We start from the raw sequence: 26,872 nt of genomic DNA, 5'->3' as shown, positions 1-26,872 counted from the left end.
AACGCCCGTGAGATAGTGTGTGTTACGCCAGCTGGATCGGCACCAGGTAGTGCATCAGTCTTAGTGGACATCGATGACGCCGAGCTCAGACACCCAGAGGTCAAGTTTAATTACACTGAGGACCCCACCGTCCTGAGGATTGAACCTGACTGGAGCATTGCCAGGTAAGCTATTATGTTGTGTCATTATTTACTTAGCAGTGTCACATACCAGTTTTATGCATATGAATCATGACTCAGTAGTTTGTGTTTTGTGTATCATACCAAGTAAATAGTTTAGATTGAGAATATATGACTAGTTACAGCAATAATGGCTAGATACTCATGTTTAGTAGTAAAAGCTCTTAAGGTGAATCCACACAACACGGATGAGTTCCTGCAGGGGGCTCAATAAAGTGCACCAAACCAAAAATTGTGTTTGCACCAGACTGGAATTTTAGAGCTACAGGCTGGATATTCAAAACCACTAATGGCTGTAAATTTGACAGTTCCTCAGGAGATTTTTCATCTGAATCAGGCAAGACATTTTTAGTGGAAGACATTAGCAGCAGCAGAGTGGGAGCTCATCAGATTATATAGCCCATTAATACATTAAAGCTGATTGGTTGATTGGCGAGTCAGCTAATACCGACCAGCTGATGGCATGTGAAGAACTCATGCAACTCCCAGTTTTTTTTTTCTTCTTTTACATGTGTGATCCCCTTGCTTTCTACAGCTTGTCACGCGGTACAGTATATCCCCAGCTAAATAAATAAAGATCTTCCGCTACTCGGCATTGAACGTGACAGGAGCATCACCAGGGAAGATCCACACAAGCAAAGACTTTCACATTAAAGTAGATTTAGTGGCAGGGAGGGCGGACACACGCACGTATTGGTCTTTTTGATAGATACTTGGGTTAGTAGTAAAGAACCTAACCCTCAACTCACTGGCTTTTCTGAAGCACCATTTGGAGTGGGCTTTATTTATCTTTGGGAAGTTGGGTGAACTAATCACTGGTTTGTTTCGGAGCCAAACATGTTTACTTTTTCTAGCATTTTCTTGGTATTCATTATAGTCCTGTATTCATAAAACCCACTGATTATTGACACCTGTTGGTCCTCCACTAATTCTCTCCTCTGAATACTGTCCAGATTGTAGAGCTTAGTTACAGAGGAGAGCAGAACTTAATCCACCTGGAATATTTATCACGTCTGAGTAGCCTTATATCTGATTCTACAAGTTAATGTCAAAGCACCTGCTGTGTACTTCTCTTACCTATTTACTTTATCTTGCTCTACGCTTTTTCACTTCCTATCTATTTAATTTATTTCAAGATTTTAAAACCGGCAGATACCCAGCCCTGTTTCCCCTCATTTCACCTCCTTTCCTCTTCCTCCTTTTCTTCCCCTTCTCTGTGTTGCTCTCTTCCCTGTGGTGACTCATCAGTAGATGGTAGCAGATAGATGCAGAGCTTGTTAGAGAAGAGTGTTGATGAATTCTGCCCTGTTCCCTTTTGCCCAGTGGGACTGACCGAGAAGCAGCTGAGGCCCAATCACTGGCCCCGCACACCCACTGCGAGGGTGTTTTGTGTGTGCACGCGGCCCCGAAACTGGGGTTCTACTTCAGGAAGCTCACTCAGGGGTGATGATCCCACATAAAGAAACACACACATACGCACGCAAACACATGTGCACGCACACACACACCCCACTGATTCCCAGAGTCCCTGATGTTTGGTCACAGATCCCTCCTCCATCTGGCTGAGAAAAACCACAAAACAACACACAGACACACGAAAACATCGACCAAACTGGGATAGACAAAATAAGTTGTGTTGCCTGGAAGAGGCTTTAATTTAGCTGATGTGTTTCAGCCAGTGCACGTGTGTCACATGTTGGCTCAGGTCAAAAGCATAACAAGCCAGCGAGATGCGATATTATATTTATGCATATCTGCCTCATTGTCTGCCTATGTGTGAGTCCATGTGTGCCCGCAGAGCACTGTCATCGTGCTTGGCTGATGATAGCGAGAGTGGATGAAAGACAGCGAGAGAAAAAGAACGGGGGGGGGAGAGGGGGGAGTGCATTATCATTGTGCTTGGCTGATGATATTCCATTTAGGGGGAAGACAGAGCACTTGAAAATAAATCAATGAGGAGTGCTCATCTGGGACACTGAGGAAAGAAATTGGTGCAGCAGTACAGATTAGAGAAGCAATTTTTGACCAAAATATTCAAATCTCCTCCCAGACTGGCTTGGTAAATAAAGCAGGTAGGTATAGAGCTTGCACCCCCTACTACTCCAGAGAGGACTCTTAATGTTAACCATTAGAAAACTGGTTGTACTGGTTATCTGCCAGGTCTAAATATTAGTGCTCAGGCAACAAGCAGCTCACATCAAAGTGGCACATCTAGGCTAGAGGCCTGGTGACGTAGGGATTATTCACAGGGATAATTGTTAAACTAATATGAATGCTAACAGCTAGCACAGTAGCAAGCTTGGAATATACTAGTTTTAGTCTTGACTGCTCCAAGCCTTTTTTCTATTTTTCTCTGTTCTAGCTGCAATTGGTTCCTTTAGTTTGGACTATCTGGCTCTGCATCAGCATTGTCAAGACAGCTTGCTATTGGTGTAAATTTGCATGTCAAAGGTCACTAAACTCGAAGTAACAGATTTACGCAAATGACTCCACTGACAAATCCGCTGACTGTCATGATTCCATTGAAATTAGTGGATTTCATCATAAAATGTCAATTTTAAATACTGGCTAGACTGTGTTTTAGTCTGTATTACTTTAATGTTCGTCAGTATTTGTTTTCGTATGAATTTTACATTGTTGAGCAAATTGTCTCTCTTCTGATATAATGAAAACTGAAGTTTTCAAATGAGGCAACAGTGTTGCACAAAGCTTACAGGGAAGCTTTGAAGAATCCCCTGTTGTACAAAAGTCTATGAAAAATGTTTGACAGTCAGTGAGTAGAGCATTAGACAGGGTGAGAAAAGAGAAAACAGTATAACAGAAAGAGGGCAGAGACGGCATGGAGAGAGGAAAAGCAGGCAGAGAGAAAGACTAACGACAGTGGTTGGTTTTCCCCAGCTATCCCAGAGAGTTTATCCTGATTGTCTTGTTGTCTGTTCCCTGAAGCATGCACCTGAGCTAAAGAGACTCACTTAGACAAAGAGAGGAGCAACAGGGACAGAGGAACTCAGCGCTAATATACATGTACATCAACCTGAGGAGAAGAGGGGAAGAGCAGAGAGTAGGCAGAGGACCAGCAGTATTATAAGAAGTGCAGAGTCTGCCTAGTCTCACGATGCATTTATGACAATGATATAAACATCTTATTAAAAATCAGTTCGTTTGAATGTAGCCCCAGCCCAATCGCTTTGTTGTTAATCAGTTTCCTTTATCTCTCATAAAGAGAATAACACAGAATCATTATGTTATAAGGCTTTTTAGTTTTGTTAGTGTTTCATGTTTTAGCAAACACAGTTTACAGCAAGTGATATACAGGTATTGAAGCGTACTATACATAAGAGTGTAGATTTACATGGCCCTTTATCTTACAATCATAAAATTTAATCTAAACTTAATGGTTTAAAATATTTAATTTAGCCAAATAAATGACACTATTATGTAAAACTTGTCCACACAAAACACAAAGAACCCAGGAGTACAGTCCCTTGCTGTGACACATCAGAAAACTAATTTGCATTCAAAGTGGAATGTGTTAGATTAAAAAAACATAATGGGAAGAGTTGAGATTGAAGTTGCACAATATTACAACTTACCATTCTTAACATTAATTAGACTCTGCTCAATAGAGCACACTTGATTTGTACAAAATTAATTTTACCACATCATGGCATGGTGTCATGGCACTCAGCCATAGTGTATTGAAGTGTCTGAATTTGGCTCTTGAAGATTACAGTGGTGTAAATGACAAGAATACAGTATCACAGAAAGTGAACGTGAATAGTGTGTAAAAAGCAGTGAGCAAACGATTGTGAAATGCAACTACTGTACACCTATGCCAGGTGTTAAATAATAGTCGAGGACTTGATGCCGCCCATAACATCAGTGATATGTTACACATTGAGTTGAAGCTGTTATGCAGGGAGACTTGGAATGAATAGGAGCCATTCTCCATAGCCAGTGAATGGCAATCTGCCAACAAAAAAAGCTCTCTCGCTGAGATAGCCAGACTTGAATCCTTTTGTCCACCAACAATGCAATAGATGGTACATCTACCTTTATCATTCAATCCCTGTCCCTCCCTATCATTACTGTTTGCTGTTATTGTAAGTCGTCCTGGATTACAGTGAGAGATGAATGTCTTGCGTGAGCCAGCCAGACTCTACATCCAAGATATTAAGAGGCTCTGTCGTCTCTGCTTCATATCACCATATCACTTATTCTGCTGTTGGTGCTTGTACACTAAGTCGTTCTGGATGAGTGTCAGATTAATGTCTAGAATGAAAAGACACCTGCATATTACAGAACTCTGTGGTAATACAGTGTAACCCAGCAAAAGGAATACCTTGTTAACAAACCAATCTTATCTTTCTGTATTGTTCACTCCGTACCCTCTGATCTGCTAGCAGAGTTGAGGATGAAGTATTCCTCAATGCGTCAGGGAGAGGTATAATGCTGTAGCATAACTTTTCAGTCATCGTGTCTGCCTGGATGAGTCAAGAGTGTAAGGACTTTCAAACCTTTAGTTAATTTACTCTCTAGATTGAGAGTATGCCTTGTAGTTTAGTCTGAGCAAGGCAGGACCACCAACAAACCACTACAAATTTGTCTGAACCAAGTTGAGTCATGATTATTTTGACCCACGCACAAGTATGATTGCTGTGGTTAGATCTGCTTCAACAAACCACAGTGCATTAAACTGAATAAAAAACGCTGGGACTACCACAGGGAAGTCTTAATGGCCTTGTCAGGGAGGTGGAACTCAGTATATGTTGCCCTATCTTAAGTTGTAAAACAGAGTAGATTGTCAGTACCAACCGTCACAACATAATCCTAAAATGTGGAAGAGGTGAGTCTTTGGTGGAGGCACCACTCATCCACTTGCAGCTGCACAAGATACGAGTGATGACTAGGTAGAGGATCCATAACTCACAGGATTAGTCAAAGCCATTCAAGTCATCAGGGGTCCTGGACAAATAGTGAATGAAGAATAGGGTTGAAGAGATGAAAAATAGGCAAAACCTTGCCATTTTTGGGCCAGCCCTTGTAGGTATCCAGGGACCTCCACAGTGTACATGACTAGTGTACCAAGATGTCTGTCATTGTGGAATAAAGCTCCACAACATTGAAGAACAACAAAGGTGGAGAGTCTGTTTACATATAGACTTTGCCAGTTTAAGAAAGGTCAGAAAGTGACTATCAGCCATTTCCGATCCCAGCAGAATCACTCTGCAGGGATACCACTGAAAATACCCAAGCAACAGAGGAGGCACATCTTCAAAAACACTTGTTTTTAAGGTGTAGATAGTGAAAGTAGCAGTTAGATGCAGGGATCTCTGAACAGAGAATTGGGAGCATTACATCCCACATCCAGCCAACAAGATATCTGTAGAGAGATGAGAATATAACCTTGGGTGTTGGCTATTTAAACTATATACTTAACCAAGGCCCAAAAATACTCATTGGATGCCCTGTGCATGTTTTCAAAAATGCTTTAGTGTTCCATGTGTCCCAGTAAGGGAGCTGCACATTGTTTAGACCATTTTAAGATACAAGGTTTTATCTCAGCCTTTTTATTGTAGACAGCAGGTACTACTCCAGGTAGTAAGAAGAAAACTGCAGAAAAACACACAATCGTTCCCAGAGGCACCGATTGCCAAGGCGAGAAGTAAAAGACAGTGATCTTTAACAGGAAACCTAGTAGAGTACTCAAAGGTTGGAACTGCCATTTTAAAATGAGGAAAGCATTAAATGGGTAAGACATGTTTCATGAAAACCTCATAAATGCAATTTAAGCGTAGCAGTGAAAACACAGATTTAACTCCATTGCCTTTACAAGTGGCACGAGTCCTCTGTAATAAAGATTTTATTTTTCAGTCTTTCACAACACTGGTAATCTTGGCTTGTCTGGTGTCATCAAAAGGAACGACCATAAACCATTTTGGGTCAGACCAACGTGGGATACCACTAAAGGGTACCCAAGATTTCCCAAAGACTTTCATCACTAACTCTCGCTAATCCCAACTGATGAAATTAGCAAACCAACGAGCCCTCATTTCAAATGTACAAGCACTTACAGTTGGAGCTTTCACAGCAACACCACTACTCACCAACAAAATGACATGGAGGGCTTCACACAAACCCGGCATCGATATTTACTGGATTCTTTCCAGCAACCTTCACCGACTCAAGGAGAGCACATGTTTACTGTGGATAGACTTGTGATTAAAGTGTGTACATTGCCTCTATAGATCTTTCACCTTCACTTCATTTCTCATTCTGCGTCTTACTCTTTCTCTTTGTCCTTTTTTTCTTTCACTTTCCTTCACACGTAGGCTACCCCATGTTAGGATTCATCCCTAAGCTCAGGACAATCCACTATACACTTGGAGTCTTTTTTCTTTCTTTCCCTGCAACGTGATCAAGTTTCTAAACTTAATAATAACTGCACAGATGGAGTGTTGAACTATAGTGTTGATCTACACGGTGTATACAAATGTCAATTTTACAAGTTCATTTTTACAGGTCGGTTTCTCCCAATCAGACTTGCCACTGAATGAGGCAGAGGTGTGTTTGCCCTGGAGACGATGTCGCCTTCCTACTGTGTATTTATTATTTATTGTTCTTCATCTTCTCTGTCATCTCCTTACAGTGGGGGGACTCTGCTGACAGTGAGCGGGACCAACCTGGCAACCATCAGAGAACCAAAGATCAGGGCCAAGTATGGACAGGCAGAATCCTTTCATGTGAGTATTGATGTGACACACACACACACACACACTCAGAAACACATGGGTACAGATTCACAGACACATTCACAAGCAGACAGTACAGACTTAAACAATGTTGTACACAATCTAATATAATATACACAAACATAAACCCACAAACACACCATAGCATAGATTATATGCAGTATACATTATTCAGATTCACACATGCATGAACTGACAAATACATACTGCTGAAAACACACACACACACACACACACACACACTCACACTCACAGGCAGCTACCTCTGCTGAAGGTGGCAGACAGTCTGTCTCTGTGTGTGTCGCTCCGCTCACGTCTCCTCTTTCTGCAGCTGCAGCTTCAGACATCTAACTCTACCTGAGGCCACGTAGCTTTTCAAATGTCACCACGCCACATGAGTGTTTGTGTCACAAAAAGAAAGAGACAACATGAGAGAGACTGTTTTTGTGTGCGTGAGAGAGGGAGGGAGGGAGGGAGGGAGGGAGGGAGGGAGGGAGGGAGGGAGAGAGAGAGAGAGAGAGAGAGAGAGAGAGAGAGAGAGAGAGAGAGAGAGAGAGAGAGAGAGAGAGAGAGAGAGAGAGAGAGAGAGAGAGAGAGAGAGAGAGAGAGAGAGAGAGAGAGAGAGAGAGAGAGAGAGAGAGAGAGAGAATGTTTTTTGGCAATAAAGAAGAAAGCTAAATAAATATTTAAATAAATAAAATCAAATACAAAACCTGACATTGAAGAGTTCCATCAATTCCACAGATAATGTTCCACAAAGCACTTTGGTGATTGTCACTGTGAATTGAAGCTCTTTTAGTTGTCAAGGTTAAGAACTGAATATCAAACAATACGAAGGCACTTCAACTTACAGATAAAGCCAGCGTTTATTGAGACAAACAGCCTACACGATGCATCCCACACAGACCTTCATGTAAGTGCTACACCGCACTTAAAGGACCATCCTGATGTTTTACTCCAAATTAAATACATTACTTGCAGCCATTTCCCAAGTGCTTTACATTGTTCAATACATCGTCCTCACCCTTGAGACAAAACTCTGTGATATGTTCATGAACCATAGGAACTGCAACTTCCAAGACTCAATAACTGAATTGCACTGTGTTAGCAAGACAAATTACACATGAAGTGCTTCTAGTTTATATACAGTACATACAGTACATAGTTGTGCTTAAAACCAATGAAACATTTAGTTATATACCTCTTTTCTAGATAATGCAAAATACATTCTTAGTAAATGGTCTAATACATATAAAAACACTGGTATTGTCCTCCAAGCAGTCTTTTAAATGAATGTAAAGATGACCATGACATCATGTATTCATGTATTTTCCCAAAGCAATGATGTTAAATATTCTCAGGTACAAGCAAAGGCTCACAGCACATTGCCCATTATTAACAGCTGATCATAAATTTGCAACCAATTTACATTCCCAATAGGTATAACAGCATCACAGTTTCACAGGGCATTGACTTACAAAAAGGCTGCATTATTATACCCAACAGGTCCCAAAGAGTGCCTGCAGGTTTGTGTTCAGTTATTCTGAAGGACGCAGTGTTTTATACATGATATCGTCTTGTAAAAAATCATGTTTAGATTTGTTTCTACATTAAGTGTAGAACAGTTTAATTCTAAGAAGACTGAAGTATTTTCTTTTTTATGACTTATCTATGGTAGCATACCTTAAAATGATATTTGATAGCTATTATTTTGAACCCTAACCCGTCACTCTCTCTCTTGTTTTCAGAACTGTACGGTGTATAACAACTCCGTCATGGTGTGCCTGGCTCCGTCAGTGGCCGATTCTGAGTTGGGTTTTTCCGATGCCGGCACCGGACCAGATGAGATCGGGTTTTACATGGACAACGTGAACGCTTTGGTGGTGGTCAACGAGACTTTCAGCTACTACCCCGACCCCGTGTTTGAACCTCTGAGTTCTTCCGGGATACTGGAGCTCAAACCCACATCGCCACTGATACTCAAGGTCAGTAATGTAGTTGTATCTCATTCTACTGCTATCTACTGACTTTAGACTTAGAGCCATTGATACTTAAACAGAATTGAAACTGTCATATTTATTTGGTGTTAGAAAATAATCTGGATAAACAGCCACTTGTGTCCTTCACTCATTTTCAAATAATAAAAGTACATCAATCGGGAAGAAAAGAAACTGTTGCTATGCCAATCAATCTTTCTGCTCTCACATGGCACATACGCGCCCCCCCCGTAACGAGGCAGATTCACATAAAATTCTTATTAGTTTTTGTAACAGTGGGTCCTCCATTTCAAACAGAGACAGACAAATGCAGACTTTCTCATTTCTAACCATCGACCATTGATTTTTCCGCCTGAAATAGCATCTGTCGCCAGCTGATTTGCTTTTTTCTGCTTTTTTAAAGAAAAAATCTATGGTAGCTAATTAAAGCATAGGTTCACAATTTTTCAAGTTTGCATTTAAAAGATGATGTGGAGCTTATATGATGTTTCAAGAGTGTGAGTTAGTCATATCAAGTGGATATCTGTCACAGTCTTTTTAACATCAAATTCCCACTTTGTGTTGAAATATATCTACTTGATTTGACTCATTTGGAAGGATGAAGCTTCATATTAGCTTAAGAATAAATGTTTTAATATATTTTTTTTGCACAGAAGGAGAACTGTGGATTTTGCCCTCCATCACTTACATTGTAATTGCATTATGAAGGGATCTTCTAATGGTCAGTAAGAACAGGAGGAATGATTTTGTCAAGAAAAATCAATTTCAGTATTCTTTTTGGCTCATGCTTGTTTAAAGACAGACTTGAAATACTGTGAAACCATCCTTTCAGCCAGAGAGTTGGTTCAAATTGCCATCTTCACTTACTTTTTAATGTTTCTAGCTGACTCATTTCAAAATGAGAACTCCGTAAAATTGTCTTAAAAGCACCTAGATAGCCTCTTACATGATATTGTGAAATCATATTTCATTCTACTTTAATCTGGTTCAGCTGTTTATCTTATATACTTACTCATCATTTCTGGCTAGTAAAGTTTTCACATTATTTAAGGAACACTTTTTAAGATGACAGCTAACTAATGTGTTGGCAAACATTGCTCTGTCTTGGGCAACGCTGGCTGTTACTGCTGGAGTGTTCACCCCCCCTAAATCCAATACAGAGCAGGACAGAGCTCTAACGTTACTCTAAATTATGATAGTATCCAGGACTATCTCTCAGTAGATGTCCTAGTTATGAACAGGGCCGTTTTTCATGCAACCTGTAACCCAATAAACTAATGTCATATTCAGATTATGTGCTCCTTAGAAGAAATACTGGGTTGCCATTGATAGTAAGCTTTTTAGCCAGGAATGCTTACATTTGCATCTTACATTAGAGCACATAAATACACAGTGTAATCCATTCCTTAAATTATGCCACTGTGCTTTTGGCTTTGCAAAAGCTAAAAAAAAAAGAGAGATAAGAGAAGAAAGAGATAAAACCTTTCAAAGCCTTTAAATGTTGAGTATCATCTTACTACAGCCTCATGCACACCGCTCCAAATCCTGAGCTTAACATACCTGCCATGAATGCCATGAATTGCTGTTTGAAGAAGAAATCTTTTTTTATATATATATATAACAGAAGGTTGTTTAAAATCACAACACTGAACACTGTTGTTTTAGCTTACAGTTTGATGGATATTAAAGGTTGTCAGAGTATCTTAACAAAAATATTGATGCTGTGATACAAAAAATAACATTCAATCATATAATTCACAATATGTGTGTGTACACTTGCTCTCACTTTCTAAATATTTAGTTTGAACTCAGGTCTCAGGTAGTGGCAGATAGATGTTTTTCTCCCAAGGTTTTTCTACTTTCAGGTCGACTGCAGGAGACAAACATATTGAACCTCTCTTGTATTAATAATGACAAAAGCCTACACACACTCAACAGCATTTTTTTTCCACACACACAATAAAGAAAAAAAAAGCTCTCAAATGTGTTTACAAGGTCTCTCAGAAGGGAGGGGGGAAAAAACCTCACAAATTCATAATTGAAAGCTGAAAAGCAAACGTCCACACCTTTCCAAGGCCAATTTTTGTCCTTAAGTAACTAACGGTAACTTTCTTTGACTGCCGTCCTTCTCGGCAGCCTCGAGCCCTCTTAAATAACACTCCTTTCAAGTTGTGTAATTAATTTCTAGTGCTGGAAGGGCCAGCGTTGGAAGCGCGGGGGCCCACGGTCCAAGAGCTCCGGATTTATATTGGGTTTTCATTTTCATTAACGGTGATTGGACGTAAGTATATGAAATTAATTGGCAATTTATGAGTTGCGCGCGTGTGTCATTGTGTTATCTCGCAGAGCTCACCTAAAATATTTAGTCAAGGAGCGATCGGAGAGGAATTAAAGCGGCTGTGTCCCAGGGAATATGTACCGTAGGTGCTATTACTAATATGAAATTAACTGAAATAACCAAGAGGATCAAGTGACTGGAGGGGTTAGAGAGAGCGTGGTTTAAAATAATTACACACATTTAACATCATTTTTCATGTGCATACATTCACTACATAAGAGAAATAAAATATATCAATATTTTCTCGATTAGATTCATATTTTACATCACATTTAAACTGCATCCATTGTTCAGTCCCTTTTTTTTTTTTTAATCATTTGCCAGAATTCAGCCTGACTATCTCCGGCGTCATCACAGCGATGGTGAGACGCTGTTTATTTCCGTGAAGAGATTGAAAGCGGCGTAACCGTCGTAATTTATTTCTTAAATGATAATTTATTAGCAAAGAGCTTCTCAGTAATTGCCAAATCTCCTGCTTGGCTTGCCGGTGGAACCTGCCTACCCATTGGAAGCGGCTGATGAGATGGACAAAAATGCAGTTTGGCGGTGGGGAGGGTGAAGAAAGAGGGGGTGGTGGGGGGGGGGTTTCTCAGAGATGCACGCGCTTGAGCTCGCCACGCAATTAATTTCTCATCTTCAAGTGTCAGGCGTGTTTTGTGTGTGTTTGTGTGTGTGTGTGTGTGTGTTTCTTAACCGAGGTGTGTTTTGCAGGAGAGAAATGAAAACATTTATCTGGTCTGGGTGTTTTCATGAGTGATTTCCTGTGTGTGTGTGTGTGTTCGTGTTTGTGTTTTGGAGAGCGTATCCCTGCATGATGCTTCTTAACTGTTGTGTGTGTGGCAACAGCTCTGTGTGTGGCGGAGACTCGAGTGCATGCGTGGCTTGAACTCAGCGTGTGTGTATGTGTATGTGTGTGTGTGTGTCAGATGGAATGGGATGCATGTTTACAGGCAGTGGGGCTGGGTGGCGGCCTGCAGAGACGACGGGATTGGAAAACGGAGTCTGTCTCTGCGTCCCACTGCTAAATCAGCGGGAGACGCAGCAGCTATCTCCTCTCTCTCTCTCTCTCTCTCTCTCTCTCTCTCTCTCTCTCTCTCTCTCTCTCTCTCTCTCTCTCTCTCTCTCTCTCTCTCTCTCTCTCTCTCTCTCTCTCTCTCTCTCCTGTCCTGCCTGCCTCCCTCCTAATCTCGTGTGCGCTCCATCCAGCACTCACGCCTGCTCTCCTGATGTTTTCTTGCTACGTTTCCTATCTGTCTTGTTTTCTTTGTATTCATCTCTCTCCCCTGTTGCGTTTTGTTTCCTTGAATCCCCACTTTTTTAACCCCCCCCCCGCTTCTCCATCACAGACATGGTGTCTCAAATTTAAACTACCACTGGACTCCATATTGAAATAAAAACTGGAACCGAAATCGACAAAAATGTTAGATTTTACGCACCCCCGGCACAGTTTGGTGAACAGAAGACATTTTTGGTTTATGTGGGTGGGAGAGTTTGTATCCTTCCCTAGAGCTTCTATGTAGCATACCACATCTTCCTCTCCCTCCTCTTCATCCTTTTACAATGTTTGGCTTGCTTTATCAGAATTGTGTCAAAACAGAATTCTAAATTGGAATTTCAGGCCTAGAAAACACAGATTTTACAGTAAACCAGTGATTCAGCAACACTATCATAATAATATAAGTTGTAATCAAGACTAAACAGCCACTCATTATTATTATTATTATTATTATCCCATTTAAACTAGAAAGAAAAGCCAACAGAAAAACACAAATACGCACATAACCAAAGCTGTTCTCACTTTGGTAAATGAAGAATGAATGAGTCTGATTGTGTAGTAATTGTGTATTATTATGTGTAGTTTTAGTATATTCTTGATTTCACACATCCGTTATGCTTAAAACTCAGTATGAATGTTTAAGTAACATTTCTGAAAAACTACCCTGAGCCTTTAGAAAAATGAAATTATATATTTTGACCTATTTTTAAAAAAAAAGATTGATGTGTACATTAGGACTGAAAGGGCTTGGGGCTGTGTACTATGGTCAGGGTAAAGTCAGAAAGTACGGAGTCATGGACAATGCTGGTTTTGGCATTTTCATGTGATTTTTTTTTAACAATAAAAATATGAAAAATGTACAATATCTATAGTATATCACATAATATCCTTTAAGAAAGTTTTTAAACAAGCAATTTTACTGTCAGTGATTTACATTTGTTTACAGTAACAGGTATGATTTTCAGCAAATAATAACCTCATTTGAGAACTATTTCAGCAACAAGTAAGAAGTTCATTGTCAAGCAGTGAAAGGTTTCCAGTTGAAAGTCATTTGAAATAAAAGTTGTTATCTCACTACTTTGTATTTAAATAAAATATTTTTCATGTCTTACAAATGTGTGTATGAAAATAAAGTATGCATAAATGAGCCTCATCACATTATTCTCTGTGTGTTTGTGTTTAGGGTCGTAACCTGATCCCAGCTGCTCCGGGTAACAATCGCCTGAACTACACGGTGCTGATTGGAGAAACTCCCTGCGTCCTCACCCTGTCTGAGAGCCAGCTGCTGTGTGAATGGCCCAACCTCACCGGACAGCACAAAGTCACGGTTAGTTCACTCGGACCTGTTGTGACTTTGACCCTGTTTACACTTAGTTTTTAGAATGCATCTTTAGTAACTGGATCACAGGTTAACAATGCTAAATACAAATGTAAAAACAACCAATAAGATACATGAGGAGGTGATCTGGAGCACATTTAACCGGATGGCTTTTGTAGTGTAAACGTCAATGCATCCGGATTAGACTATGACAAGGGTGTAAGAGGAAAATATGTCATCAGTGCAGGACATGGCGGTTGTTTTATGGACAGGACACCAACGCCAAATGACTTTGTCCTGCCAATCTCAACAGCTGGAATAGCTCATAAATGTAGATTAGGTCCTTTGACCTTCTAGCAGAAGTGACATAGGCAGTTATGAAATTTGAACACAGGTGGTCAGCTGGGCAATTGGAGACGCGGGATAGATAGGTCAATGGGGGTTTTTTGTGTCCATGTGGTTTAGTCAAATTTTAAACAGGTTACAATTAGAAAATAAACGTATGAATAACTTTTTTGTGGACTCAGTATAAAATGTCTGCTTTTAATCCATTTTGAGAGAATATATTAGAGGATTATGGCAAAAATGTCTAAGTGCTGTAACCATAAAAACTTTGTACCAAATAATTCAATTTGTTTAAAAATGTTAAATTGTCAATAAAACACCATATCAACTAGTTTGGCATGATCTTACATTCTAACTTTTATATTAAATAAAGCTAATGAAATATAATTGTTCTAAATATTACATTTAATCTGGGGATCATGGAAATAAGGAACAATTTCCATTAAAAAAAAAAAAAAGAAAAAAAGTATGTATTGTATATTATTTATTTGTATAAGTGCACTTAAATACACTGTAGGTGGATAAATATTTAACATGTATCATTCTTTTGTGGTTACACCATTTGACATTTTCAGGAGCATTCAGTCTTACTTTTGGTCCAAAATGCTGCAAATATCATTTCACATGACATAAAACCAACAAAAATACAAAATGTGCTGAAGATATTTTTGAATTGCTCATCTTGCCAACCCTTATTTGTTACTGACGCAGACACAGGCGAAAATGGCGATGGGCCTCGGATGTCCACTTGTGTTCAGATTACTAAAATGCATTCTAAAAACAAATATTAACAGTTTCCTTGACTCACTAAAATGTAGCACTTTGCTGTCCCATTTTAGCCCCAACATGCATTACATTGATTATTTTCAAAGATGGATGTTGTGAGCTGAGGCCTTCATGGCAAACTTCTTTCTTAATATAACTTTCTTTTCTTTCTTATTCATTAAATTAGTGGGTCAGTTTTCAGTTTGCGGGATAAACTCTAAAAGCAATTTATAAAATGACACAAAAAATCTATCAACTGGGTCCATCCACACTGACCCAGTTCTTCATGTTTATGAAAATGAAAGCGTTCTAGTCTGACAATCCCAGCCTATAATGTCACTCTAACCTTGTTGCTGAGTTATGTGAATAAGCCCTTGTGTCTTTTCTAAACAATTTCCTCTGACAGATTCAGGGTACGCTCTATTGGGCTTGCATACTGAGGCTGCTGTTAAATATGTAACGCTTAATTAACATGTTGATCTTCATTGGCCTTCAGCTAGCCTGTTGCTGGAAACCAGACAGTGGAAGTTTTAGTTTTTTTCTAAAGCCAGAACCCTGATACGTTTATGACTGCCAGTTCAAAATACAAAAAGAACAAATCTGCCGACTTTGCAGCCTGGCCGTGCTGTTAATGTTGAGTTTAATCCATTAGGGCTGAGGTGTCTGACATGTCCCTTTGAATGAACTTTTGAGACATGTGTGCAGATGGAAAACCGTGTTTCTTTCCGGCCACCGAAGCATATCCACATCAACAGCTGTGCAGGCGTCAGCACTTCTCTGCTGCAGGTGCTGCTGCTTTTGGATTTGAGAGGGTTTTTTTTTTTCCCCCACGTCCCTCTGCGCCGTCTCCATTTTTCATGTATTTTTATTAGCTTCACTTTACCTTGATGGTGTAGACATTTAGTACACAGAATATAATGTACCTAACCCTCAGTAAGTCCTTAAGCCAATCCTCCACCCACACTCGACTCCAATCCAAGCTACGCTCGTCCACAAGGCTCCACACTCATCTATCCCTGCATCCACACTTACTGTACTCAGCATTATAGCCCAAACTACAGTATGTGTATGTCATGCTCTGAGACTCCTGCTGAATACAAACTACATCATCCAAATCATATGTAGCAGGTTGCAGCACATTAACATAAAGACAGAGGAAATGGAAGAAGTAAACCCTTTGCTTCCTTTTGGGTCATAACCCTGCCTGTGTGGGCATGGCAAACAAAATGTTGTTGAGGAATTAGGTTTGTACCAGTGGTGTCAAACATATGGCCCAGGGGCCAGAACAACCCGCCAAGGCGTCCAATCCGGCCAGCTGTTTAAATTTGGTAAAATTGCAGAAAAGTAGTTCCAATTCTTGTGCTGCTTCAGAGGTTTTTTCCACCCTGGCCAGAATATAATCCTCTGACAAAACAAAACAATGAAAACATATTATGATCATATTTAAACCAATCATATATTGAACATTGTACAAAATGTTGTCAATAAGCACCTTCTGTGCAAAATAATCTATAAAAGACTTAGACATAAAAAAATAGTTATAAGACATCTCAGGCTGTTCATCTGGTTTGTAAATAGATGGTTTATTATAGTACATTTATAATATATATATTTTTTGTGTACAGTATTATGCAATGGTTTAACTGGGCTGTATGTGGCCCTTAAACTAAAATGAGTTTGACACCCCTGGTTTATACCTTCTCACAACTAACAGCAGGCAGTTTCAATTCAAAATAGTTTATTCATATGAGTAGCAAATTACCTGGAACAGACTGTAGGTAAACACACAGCTAAACTATGTCTGACATGTTTAGTAAAAAGTAAGACAAGTGTGAGATTACCCACTCTTGCTACAGTCTATGTCCATGACAAAGTCCTAGAATTATGCAAAAAACATAAAAGTGGGTATTAAGAATAGGATTGTTTCTTCAGGAAGCCACTGATATCTAACACACTGTCTCAAAGCTGTAATCCAGGAACTTTGATCACTTTACAAACCTGTCTGATGTGCAAATATTCTCTAACTCTCAGCAAAATGTTAGCCTTCTGAAAGTCACATCACCATGGAGCTACACTGAGTCATAAACTGCAACTTATTTTTTTTTTTTACAACCAGCCCACAGTGTGAACGCTGTCCATGTCACTTTCATTACTTTCCTATCATATTTCTCTGGCATTTCGATACAGCAAAGTGCAGCAAGTCAAAGAAACAAGCTCACAAGTGCGTCCCGCAGCAAGCGTTCAGCTTGTACTTGTCCAAACTGTTGAGCTGTCAACAGAGCCACAGACTGAAACCCCTGATTCACTCTGACTGGAGCAGACTTTCAAAATCAGCTAGCAGCTCCTGGAGCATCTGTATTGAGGAAGGTCAAATCTCAGCTGGGGCGACAAAAGCACTCACTCTGAATATATTCAGATGTTTGTCTGAATATCACGTCAGTACACCCACTCACCCCCCCACCCCCCACTCCCACCTCACCCTCCTCCTCCTCCCCTTTTTAAACTTATCACCAACGTCCTTTCACAGTCATTTCACTATATCTTTATGACATTTACTCCCGCTAGCTACAGCCAATATACCTAGAAAGCCACTGACAGCACATCCATGTAATTCAATATGATAGCTCTCAACAGAACCAGCCAGCTCCAAGGTGGAACACACTTGATTTTTTTCTCTTTTTTTTTCTTTTTTTACCCCCCCCCCCAATTTCTCTTTTTTTCTTTTTTTTTCTTTTTCTTTTTTTTTTAGAACAAAATGTCATGTTGAATATCGAAGCGATGCGATGTGTTGGCGGGGGTGGTGGAGTTAGTCCTTCGCCTGACAATAGCCGAAGAAAAAATAGAGCTGTCTGTTCCTATCTCTTCTGCTGTCTGCGTGTGTGTTACTACATGCAGTGTTAGTCTGTGTTTGTGGCTTGTGTGTGTGGCACGCGATCGCTCATATGTTTGTGTTTACGTGCACAACTTGATGTAACTGATGGAAGAACGTCTGTTATTTTAAAGATCTTTCTAGGGATGTGCATTGTAAACTGTATCCATCCCGAACAAATAAACATGAGCTAAATGATATAAATGAAAGGAACGCAGCTGTAGCGCAATAATATTCCCCACATAGAATGACCTACATACAGGAGACCCCAATGGGTGTCCACACACACTGAGCTCTCATGTGTGTTTTTGTGAGCCTGCGTGTATGTGTGTGTGTGGGGGCGTACAGTAAAGAAATGTTGGATGTGAGTGTTTGTGTGTGTGTGTGTGTGTGTTTGCGTGATGCTCAGCTGTGTGTTGGCAGCTGTGTGCCTCCCTTGAGTTTTTTCGAAGAAACTTGTTTGTTGTTTTGGCCTTCAGCTTTTTAAGTTTTCTCCGTCAAGTCCTTCAGTTTTTTGTCAGGAGAATAAAAATAGACAAACGCCTGGAAAACGTGTCGTCTGCTTACAGTGGTTGTTACTCGTGCCGCATTCATGTCACGGGAGGATACGCTTCCCCCTGGTTAATTGTATCTGATGTACCGGTGACCTCGAATTAGATAAGAGATACCAGTTGGCAAATTGAGAAGGGAAACATTGCAACCACGCACCTCTATTTTTCAGAACGTTCTTTTTTGCGGTGATTCATTTCACATTCACATATACAATCCTGTATATTCAATATCTGAGCTCAGATTGGATGAGTCAGGCGAGCTCTGTATAAATTTCCCCAATATAAACATTTGAATTGTCACTAATGTTTAAATCAAGTGTCTCTCTATAAACCCCTGTTCATTTTATGGGACCTCAAAAAGTTTTCTGGTTCTCCTATTGTGCCACTATGCTTTTTTCATAGCAAACACATAGTCATATTATCAATCAATCAATCACACTTGATTTGTATAGCACTTTTCATACATAGTAATGTAACACAGAGAGCTTCACATAGTAAAAAAACAACTCAATGACCCAATAAACAGAGGAACTGAGGAAACCTTATCATAGGAAAACACCAAAGGCAAGATTAAAATGTAAAAATTCGGAATATCCAAATAAAATAAAAGGTAATACAAGATTATACATGACGAGTAAATAAAAATAAAGTGGGTAAAACCATAAATGTGAGGAGGGGTATTAAAAGGAAAAGCACAGGTGTCATTAATAACATTATGTACCATTATTCTAATAGGATTCAATTATTTACACCTGTGTTCTTCCTACTATGACATATGTCCTGTTAAATTTGTGTTTGATGGCCACCAAATCCCATCCCATGCCGACACAGCCCACAGTATTCATTTGCTCTAATAATATGCTCTAGTAATTTATCTCTTTATAATTTAATCTAGTAATTATACTCAGATACAGCAGATGTGTCCAAACTATTCCATTAAGGGTTCGTGTGGCTGCAGGTTTTCATTCCAACCAAGCAGGAGAACACCAGGCTCGACTCATTTCATCAGCTGATCTCAGTCCTCAGACGGATGATTGGTCAAATTGTGTGCTCTCGATTGGTTGGAACAAAAACCTGTAGAGCCACGGCCCTTAGTAGTTTGGACATGCCTGTGTTACAGTAAGGCTGGATTTTCTGTAAAACATGAACTCATTTATATCACTTATCAATCAATGTTGTATTACGACACCAATTGTCTTTTATCCCATACATTCTCCCTCATGTCAAAATCTGCTGCCTACATTACCCACAATGCAGATAGACTTAATTTACGTCACTGTACAGATTCTGGTGTGTTGTGCTAGCAGTGGCTTATGTAGCCTGGAGCTTCTGGCCTTAAGCAGAGATGAGGAGGAGGCTATACATTTCTCTCTAACTCCACACCTCAAGTTATTCCATGTTAAATACAATTTCAAACTTTCACTGACATCTTCATATTGACTTTTAATCCCACGATTAACACTTTTCCACAAGTTCATTTAGCTCCCGAGCAAACCAACCGCTTTGCAACCCGATCATGTCCGCACAGCTAATTGGCCGCTTAATCTTATACAAACAAGTGTAATTGTCTTTACTATTGCCAATTTAATTTGTAGGTATTGACTATATTGATATTGATATAACAGCATCTCTCTTTTATTTTTTTATTTTTTTCATTTTTTTTTTAATCAGACTTGGATAACATTAAAATGAAAGTGCACTTACAAGAACTTCAAAGCACATAATCACACCTCATTTGAATCGGTTATCAACCCCCCTGGTGGATAGCTTGATTTGATGGATTCCAGTGCTGTGTGTGTGTGTGTGTGTGTGTGTGTGTGTGTGTGGGTGGGTGTGTGTGTGTTATGCACTTATGTAAATGTAGTTATGCAAAAAAAAAAAAAAAAAAAAAAACATTACATGTGTTTGACTTCCCATAATTAGCATGGCTCCTTGGGGAGAGATTTAAATGCTAGTGATTACTTTGTTTGATTACTTATACTGAGTGTGACTGTGTATGGTGTATATTCACGTGTGTGTTCTGGGTGTCTTATGTGTCTGTGTGTGTGTGTGTGTGTGTGTGTGTGTGTGTGTGTGTGTGTGTGTGACTTTAACCTCCACTGCTCTGCTTTAACCTTGTTCACACACACACCTGCGTTCATTCTCTGACCACAATTAAAGTCGATAGTTCTAAATGACTTTCTTAAAAACCGAAATATCCGCAGACAGCGCCGAAGAAGTGGAAAGTCATTAATAGGACTGAGCCGAGTCAACTCGTGAGATCTTCATTATCAAAGCCTTCTGAAGCCCTCCCCCCTTAAGGCACCAATCGAAAACCTTTTCCGACAAGAAATGTTCGCAGCAGTCAAGGTGATGTAAGCCTCCCCAGCATAATCCTGTCAAAGATGGGTCTGTTTAGAGTGAGTGCAGACCCGTATAAAAATTTAATGATCCTTGAGGTAGAGATCGGGTCAACCAACTTCTTCTTTCATCAAACCACCAACTTTTCGATCTCTTCAGAGCGACCACCTAATCTATTCCCAAACCGTCTCCTGCAGGAGGAATGGCCCGCTGCCCAACTTTTTAATGTCTCTCCGGAAGGCGCAAGTTCAAATCCCCAGACTAACTGGGAAAATGTGCTCGGGGAAAGTAAATAAGTAGCAATTTCCTCTCTTTTAACGACTGCTTTGGAGCTGCCTTTGAGCAACGCGCTGAACCTTCAGCTCTGATAACGCAGCTGCTCAGTGGCCGGCAGCAGAGGAGGGAGGTGATACTAAGCAACTCTCTCTGGTGAATAACTGTGTGAATAAAGCAGGGACTTGCAGAAACTTCCGTATTTATTTTCTCCCTCGGTCATTAAAAATCTGTTTCTGTGTGTGTGTTTAGATCCGCGCCGGCGGGTTCGAGTACTCCCCCGGCACTCTCCACATCTACTCAGACAGCTTGCTGACGCTTCCGGCCATCATCGGCATCGGAGGGGGCGGCGGCTTGCTGCTGTTGGTCATCATCGCCGTGCTGATAGCCTATAAGAGGAAGTCGAGGGATGCTGACCGCACACTGAAACGTCTTCAGCTCCAGATGGACAACCTGGAGTCCAGAGTGGCCCTGGAGTGTAAAGAAGGTAGGCAGTGAAAACAATGTTGTATTCATAGTTTTACTCAAAATTAAATAGTCTGCACTCAGACTCAGAAAATACAGTCAACCTATTGGTTACATACGGTAATCTGAAGTAACTTAATTGTATGGTGTGTTCATATTTTTATTCTGGTACTCAGTTATATCATTTTGTTTTTCCATTAATTTAGTACAGCAAAATCTACCAATGTGGTGATTAGAATAAATAAAAGAGAAAAAAAAAACAGATTTTTGAAAACTCTGTAGTGATGGTGTTAGTTATAGTTTGACATTTGAGAAAATATGTCTATTAGCTCCCTTGCTGAGAGTTTAATGAAAATGTCAATACTCCTCTGGTCTGTACAGTAAATATGAAGCTGAAGCCAGCAGCCAGTTAGAGTCATAGGCTGAACCGAGGAGCTGCATAAAGGGCCAGTTACTGGATTTTTGGGGCAGATGCCAATACCAATATTAGGGAGTAAAAAATTCAGATATCTATATATCAGCTAATAGTCTTGTATGTACAGAATATATACATAAACACATTATTTTTCAAATGCACTTGCAAACAGAATAGATCCCCTTAAAGACTAAAAACACTTGGTAACAGCTAGCCTGACTCTGTCTAAAGGAAACAAAGTCCACCTATCTTATCTTATATCTTGTTTGTTTAATCTTAATAAAAACTGAAGTGTAATAAGAAGATAGAGTTTTTAGAAGGGGGTGAATGTGGAAGTCTATTTCTTAACCAGGCGCAATGATTTCTTGGAGCATCTGCTGGTTGCCTAGCAACCTTGAGGTGACAACAAGACCAGTGAAGGATATAGTGTTAGATAGTGAGCTTTGGAGACAAAGGTAGGTTGTTACTGTGGACAGAGTCAGGTTAGCGGGTTATTTTTTTATTTATTATTTTTATAAAATAGCCAATATAAATTTTTAGCAAAAGAGTCATGTAGAGGTAGAGAGATGGGTACTTACACTAAATGTGAATGAAACTGCAGAGAGACACAGAGCAAGATATCCTTCCATCATCACTGATAACAGCTTTTCTGCTGGGTATGTTCACTGAGGCAAATGCTGAGTCATAGCAAATTTTTAAAACAAGTTCCCCATCATAGGATTTATATAAAATCATACCAAAACATACAATCAGAAAGAACTCACAACTAATAAAGTTAACGTTGTACTGTAATTAGAAGAGATAAATAGAGTCAGTAGGCAAACCAAATGGTGCAGTGCAGTATGTACTGTGTGAAGTGTGTCCACCTACAGTATGTGTCACTCACAGGTATGCCATGCTGACACACAGATGGTGTTGTTCTACCACGAGCTGCCAGGACAGCTTCACCGCACCTCTGCAAACTGTAGATTCACACAGTATCAGTAACTCCACTGAAGGGACAGATCTTTTTCTTTTCTCTCCAAAGAAATTCCCACATTTGATGTTTTGACGGAAAAGCGCCGTCTAACACAACAGTCACCCACCCGCACCTCCGATTGAAAAACACAACACAACAGCAAAATAGGAAAGTAACAGCACGCAAAGAGTGAGAGAGAGAGGTGAAAGTAACAAGGAGATTTCTCAGAGAGAGGTGAGAGGTAAAAGAGAAATAGAGCGAGGGACTATGAGAGGTGAGCCAGAGCCAGCTTATGTGAGGCCGGTGAGTTTTAGCGGAGTGTGGATGACTGATGTAAGGACAGGCCGCGTGTTTACACTCCATGGTAATGGTACAAGGTTGTAATATGATTACATCGCACTCATGACACGGAGTCACGGCTCTATCAGCCGCCGAGGATCAGTTGTCAAACAAAAAACTGCGACAGCTTGTCATTGAGAGCGCTGCAGTTTCAGGGCGATCATTTCCTGACTGAGGTGACATTTCCCAGGAAAAAATGTTCCTGCCTTGTTGTAGTAGCTCATTTTAAGATGCTGCCATTTTCCACAATGTGTGTGTGTTTTTTTTTTGTTTTTGTTTTTTTTTAAAAACGCTCCACTGTTTCCTGCATTAAACACCATTTGAGTCAATAGAAATAAAAGCATTCCAGGAAGTGAAGCACGGCCTTATTCTCACCCACCCGAAACGCGTCCCCGCCCCGCCTGCTGCACTCCCCAGCTGGCCTTCGGTGGGACGAGAAAGCGCACGTGGGCGGAGGAACAGATGAAGTGGGCGGACCGCCACGTGTGAGATAGCAAAAAAAAGGAGGTGTGCGAGCGTGAGATGGGGATCGCTTTTAGGAGTCTTGAGGGAAAAGACAGGGGACGTTTGGTTCAGTCATCCGTGAGCAAACATCACGCCGACTCTCATCCAAACTGGCACGTTGGCAGACATGGATAATTAGTTACACATTAGAAATGACAACAGATGACTGGCAAGTGTCACTCTTTAGTTCAGGGGAGGTAATAGAGATGTTTTTTTTTGGGGAGGGGAGTGTGGGGGATTTTATGTGCAACATGGCAAATGATCTTTTCAATCTTAGGAAACATTCATTGGCTGTGACACGAGCTGTTTATTGCTGTGGCCTTTCTGTACTGAACCTCCCACAGTTTGTTTAGTTTTGACACCGTTGTTTTCTTTACTTTCTGTACTCCAAGCAGAAACACATGAGGAATTTCCCACGAAAAAAAATCTACCCAACACATTGTTTATAGCAGCTGAGGGGAAAGCTCTTAGAAACTTAGACATTGGATTATATCATAGGTGACAGGGAGACATTCATTCATATGAAAATATACTGTAGATTAAGATTTCTGGGGTTCTTGGTGTTTTTGGTGGTGTGTGTGGCTTTTTTTTAAACATCGGGGAAATTCCACTGGAGCGCATAGTTGTACTGGTAGAAGCACTGGAGATAACCTTTCAACATAGTTATCATTCCTTCGAGAAATTAAATGGAATCATTTTGATCTGCTTAAATTGCTCGACCACTAACTTCCATACAATCGTATTCAGATGTCATCAAAGGTATTATATTATCCTCACCCGCCCAAATTATGTACACACACTTTATGCATACTCCTAAAGCCTCAAAAATACAGAGAATCACAATTACCCACATACGCAGACATAAACAGATACACACACACACACCCCCCCCCACACACACAGATTCACACAAAAGGAAACAGCAGAAAGAACAAAACAGCAAAAACAAATGTGTTGCACTTATTATAACTAACTTGTCTTATAATGTTTTAAATCTGTTTCTTGATTTTAGGCTGCCAGCTCACACCTGTCCAGAGACAACAGATGAAAACTAGCCTTTGGGCCAATTCTGGCATATTTACTGATATGTTTATTAATATACACTGTCCCTGACAAATAAACTAATAAAATAAATAAATATGATAACATTAGTCAGATGTTAGTTGGCAAAACATGTCTTCCTTCTTTTCTCCTCACTTTCTATTTAGTAAAACAAATCTGATCTCCCCTCTCATTCACTTTAAACCTTAGTGAACAGACACTTATTTCAACTAGAAACACTGTTAAACATTAAAACATGAAGTTGGAGGTGCTTATTTTAAATATATAATTCAAAAATCATTAAAAGTTGAACCCTTAGTCTATTTTCATGCTTATACAATGATCACCAAGCACACAAATAAAAGTTATAATTAACAAAGTTTACAGTAGTTTTAATCAGTTAGGGGTAAGTGGTTCAATATAAATACAAGTACATGTTGATTGATGTTATTACCTATACATTCATAGATTCATGATAGATGGTGATTGAACTCATCATTTAAAACATGTTTGATGTATTATTTTGACTTATTTTTGACACCTGCCTGACAATCATAGGAGAACACTCTGTGGGCGTTCAGTATATTTTCCATCTCTGGCACAACTATAATAGAGTAATTAATAAAGGACTGATTAACAGACAGAAAAAGAGGTGAGAGGTAGGATGACAGAGAAAGCGGGAGTAGATAATGGAGGGGAGAAAAAAAAGAAACAAACCAGTTTTTAATTTGAGTCTCCTTTACTCCCTTGTACTCATCCACCTCTCCTCCTGCCTTTGTCTTTCTCCTCTTTCATCTCCACATCTCCACTCCTCCTCTCCTTTACCTCCTGATCTTTCACTCTCTTTCCTCTTAGACCTAATCAATCATGTCCCCTGAATTTCCTCTACCTCTCTACTTTACTATCCTCACTTCTATTGCCTCCAGATCTTTCCTTTCTTCTTTTTTTTTCTCCATTATTTTATCTCCTCTGCTTTCTCTCCTCTCCATCTCTCTTGTGGACCAACCAGTCCAATAACAGCTGGGGGAAATTATGCATGAAAACTCATCCGTCGCTCTCTTAATAATTATCCACTCATGCAATTAATTGACTTTCCTTTCCAGGAACTTTGTTTTCTGTCTCCTGGTTCTATCTTTCTCTACCCAAGCTTGCATTCCCTTTTTTGCCTCCCTTTGTTTTGAGTCTTTCTTTTTTTTTGGACAAGCAGTTATTGAATTTGTCAATTCTCAAACACCAACAAGACAAACCACTCTGTTATATTTTGTAACCCTACCCTTCAATAAAAAAGGTGTTATCTCAGGATTTATGTGTATTTCAAAGTTTCTCAGACACAACATTGTCGAAGAATGATATGCTTTTTTCAACTACACATGATAACACATCCTTTACAAAAAGCAGCTGAATTGCTGATTTCTGGATGTTATAATGTGTTAATATAGATCTGTCCCTATATTCCCTCACGCCTCTGTCTTGTCTGTGTTTTAGTTCTCATTTATTGCCTTTCCGAGCTTCTTTCTTCATCATGTCTGACCTTTATATCCCAACCTTACAGTCTATCCTTTTTCCTCTTATAAGACTCAGACACCTGAAATTATGCACTGTTTACACTGTCTGTCTGCATTCACACACTAATACAGCCACGTGTGTTGGTATCATTTAATATCCACTGTCCATCTTTGTTATCACTGCCGCCAGTGTAGTATAATGCGGGGGCATCATATAATTACCGAATTACCCTTCAACCTCTGCTTTTCACAGCATAATGAAATTGATATGGCATGGATTGATAGCATTAACCTGCTCCTTTCTAATTTATCAAAGCAAGTCCAAGCAAGCGAGGAGGAGGAGGTGCTTTCTATGGCTCAAATGTCATAAAGTAAAGAAACACAGGTTCATTATTTTCAAGTGGGAAGCCAGTGAGGGATTATCTCCTTGGGATTAGCACTAGAGCCCAACTGATATATGTTGTCTGATATGTGGCGATATTTTTTATTGTTGTTTTTTTTTTAAGTTATATTGGCAACATTGTATGTATATTTGACCCGTTTCTGAATTCAAGTTTAATATATGCACATGTTGTTGTTTAAATTCATAGCTAATTATTACATCTCCAGAGAAGTTTACTGTGTCAGTGCACTGATGTCATT

The 26,872-nt window shown here is 39.8% G+C and overlaps 1 protein-coding gene across 1 annotated transcript in view; it reads left to right on the top strand.

Moving 5' to 3' along the window:
• LOC128357993 (plexin-A1-like) overlaps positions 1-26,872 on the top strand; it is a 221,860-nt gene that overhangs the window by 168,380 nt on the left and 26,608 nt on the right. Inside the window, 5 exon segments of the mRNA XM_053318444.1 lie at positions 1-164; positions 6,829-6,922; positions 8,680-8,916; positions 13,726-13,869; positions 21,256-21,490. The exon segment at positions 1-164 is cut by the window's left edge and continues 4 nt beyond it. Coding sequence (XP_053174419.1) covers positions 1-164; positions 6,829-6,922; positions 8,680-8,916; positions 13,726-13,869; positions 21,256-21,490 — 874 coding nt within the window.

The sequence above is a fragment of the Scomber japonicus genome, chromosome 4 (assembly GCF_027409825.1).
Source record: "Scomber japonicus isolate fScoJap1 chromosome 4, fScoJap1.pri, whole genome shotgun sequence".
In the NCBI taxonomy this organism is placed as follows: Eukaryota; Metazoa; Chordata; class Actinopteri; order Scombriformes; family Scombridae; genus Scomber; species Scomber japonicus.
The sequence above is the reverse complement of the archived record's forward strand: the minus strand, read 5'-3'. Positions and strand labels throughout refer to the sequence as shown.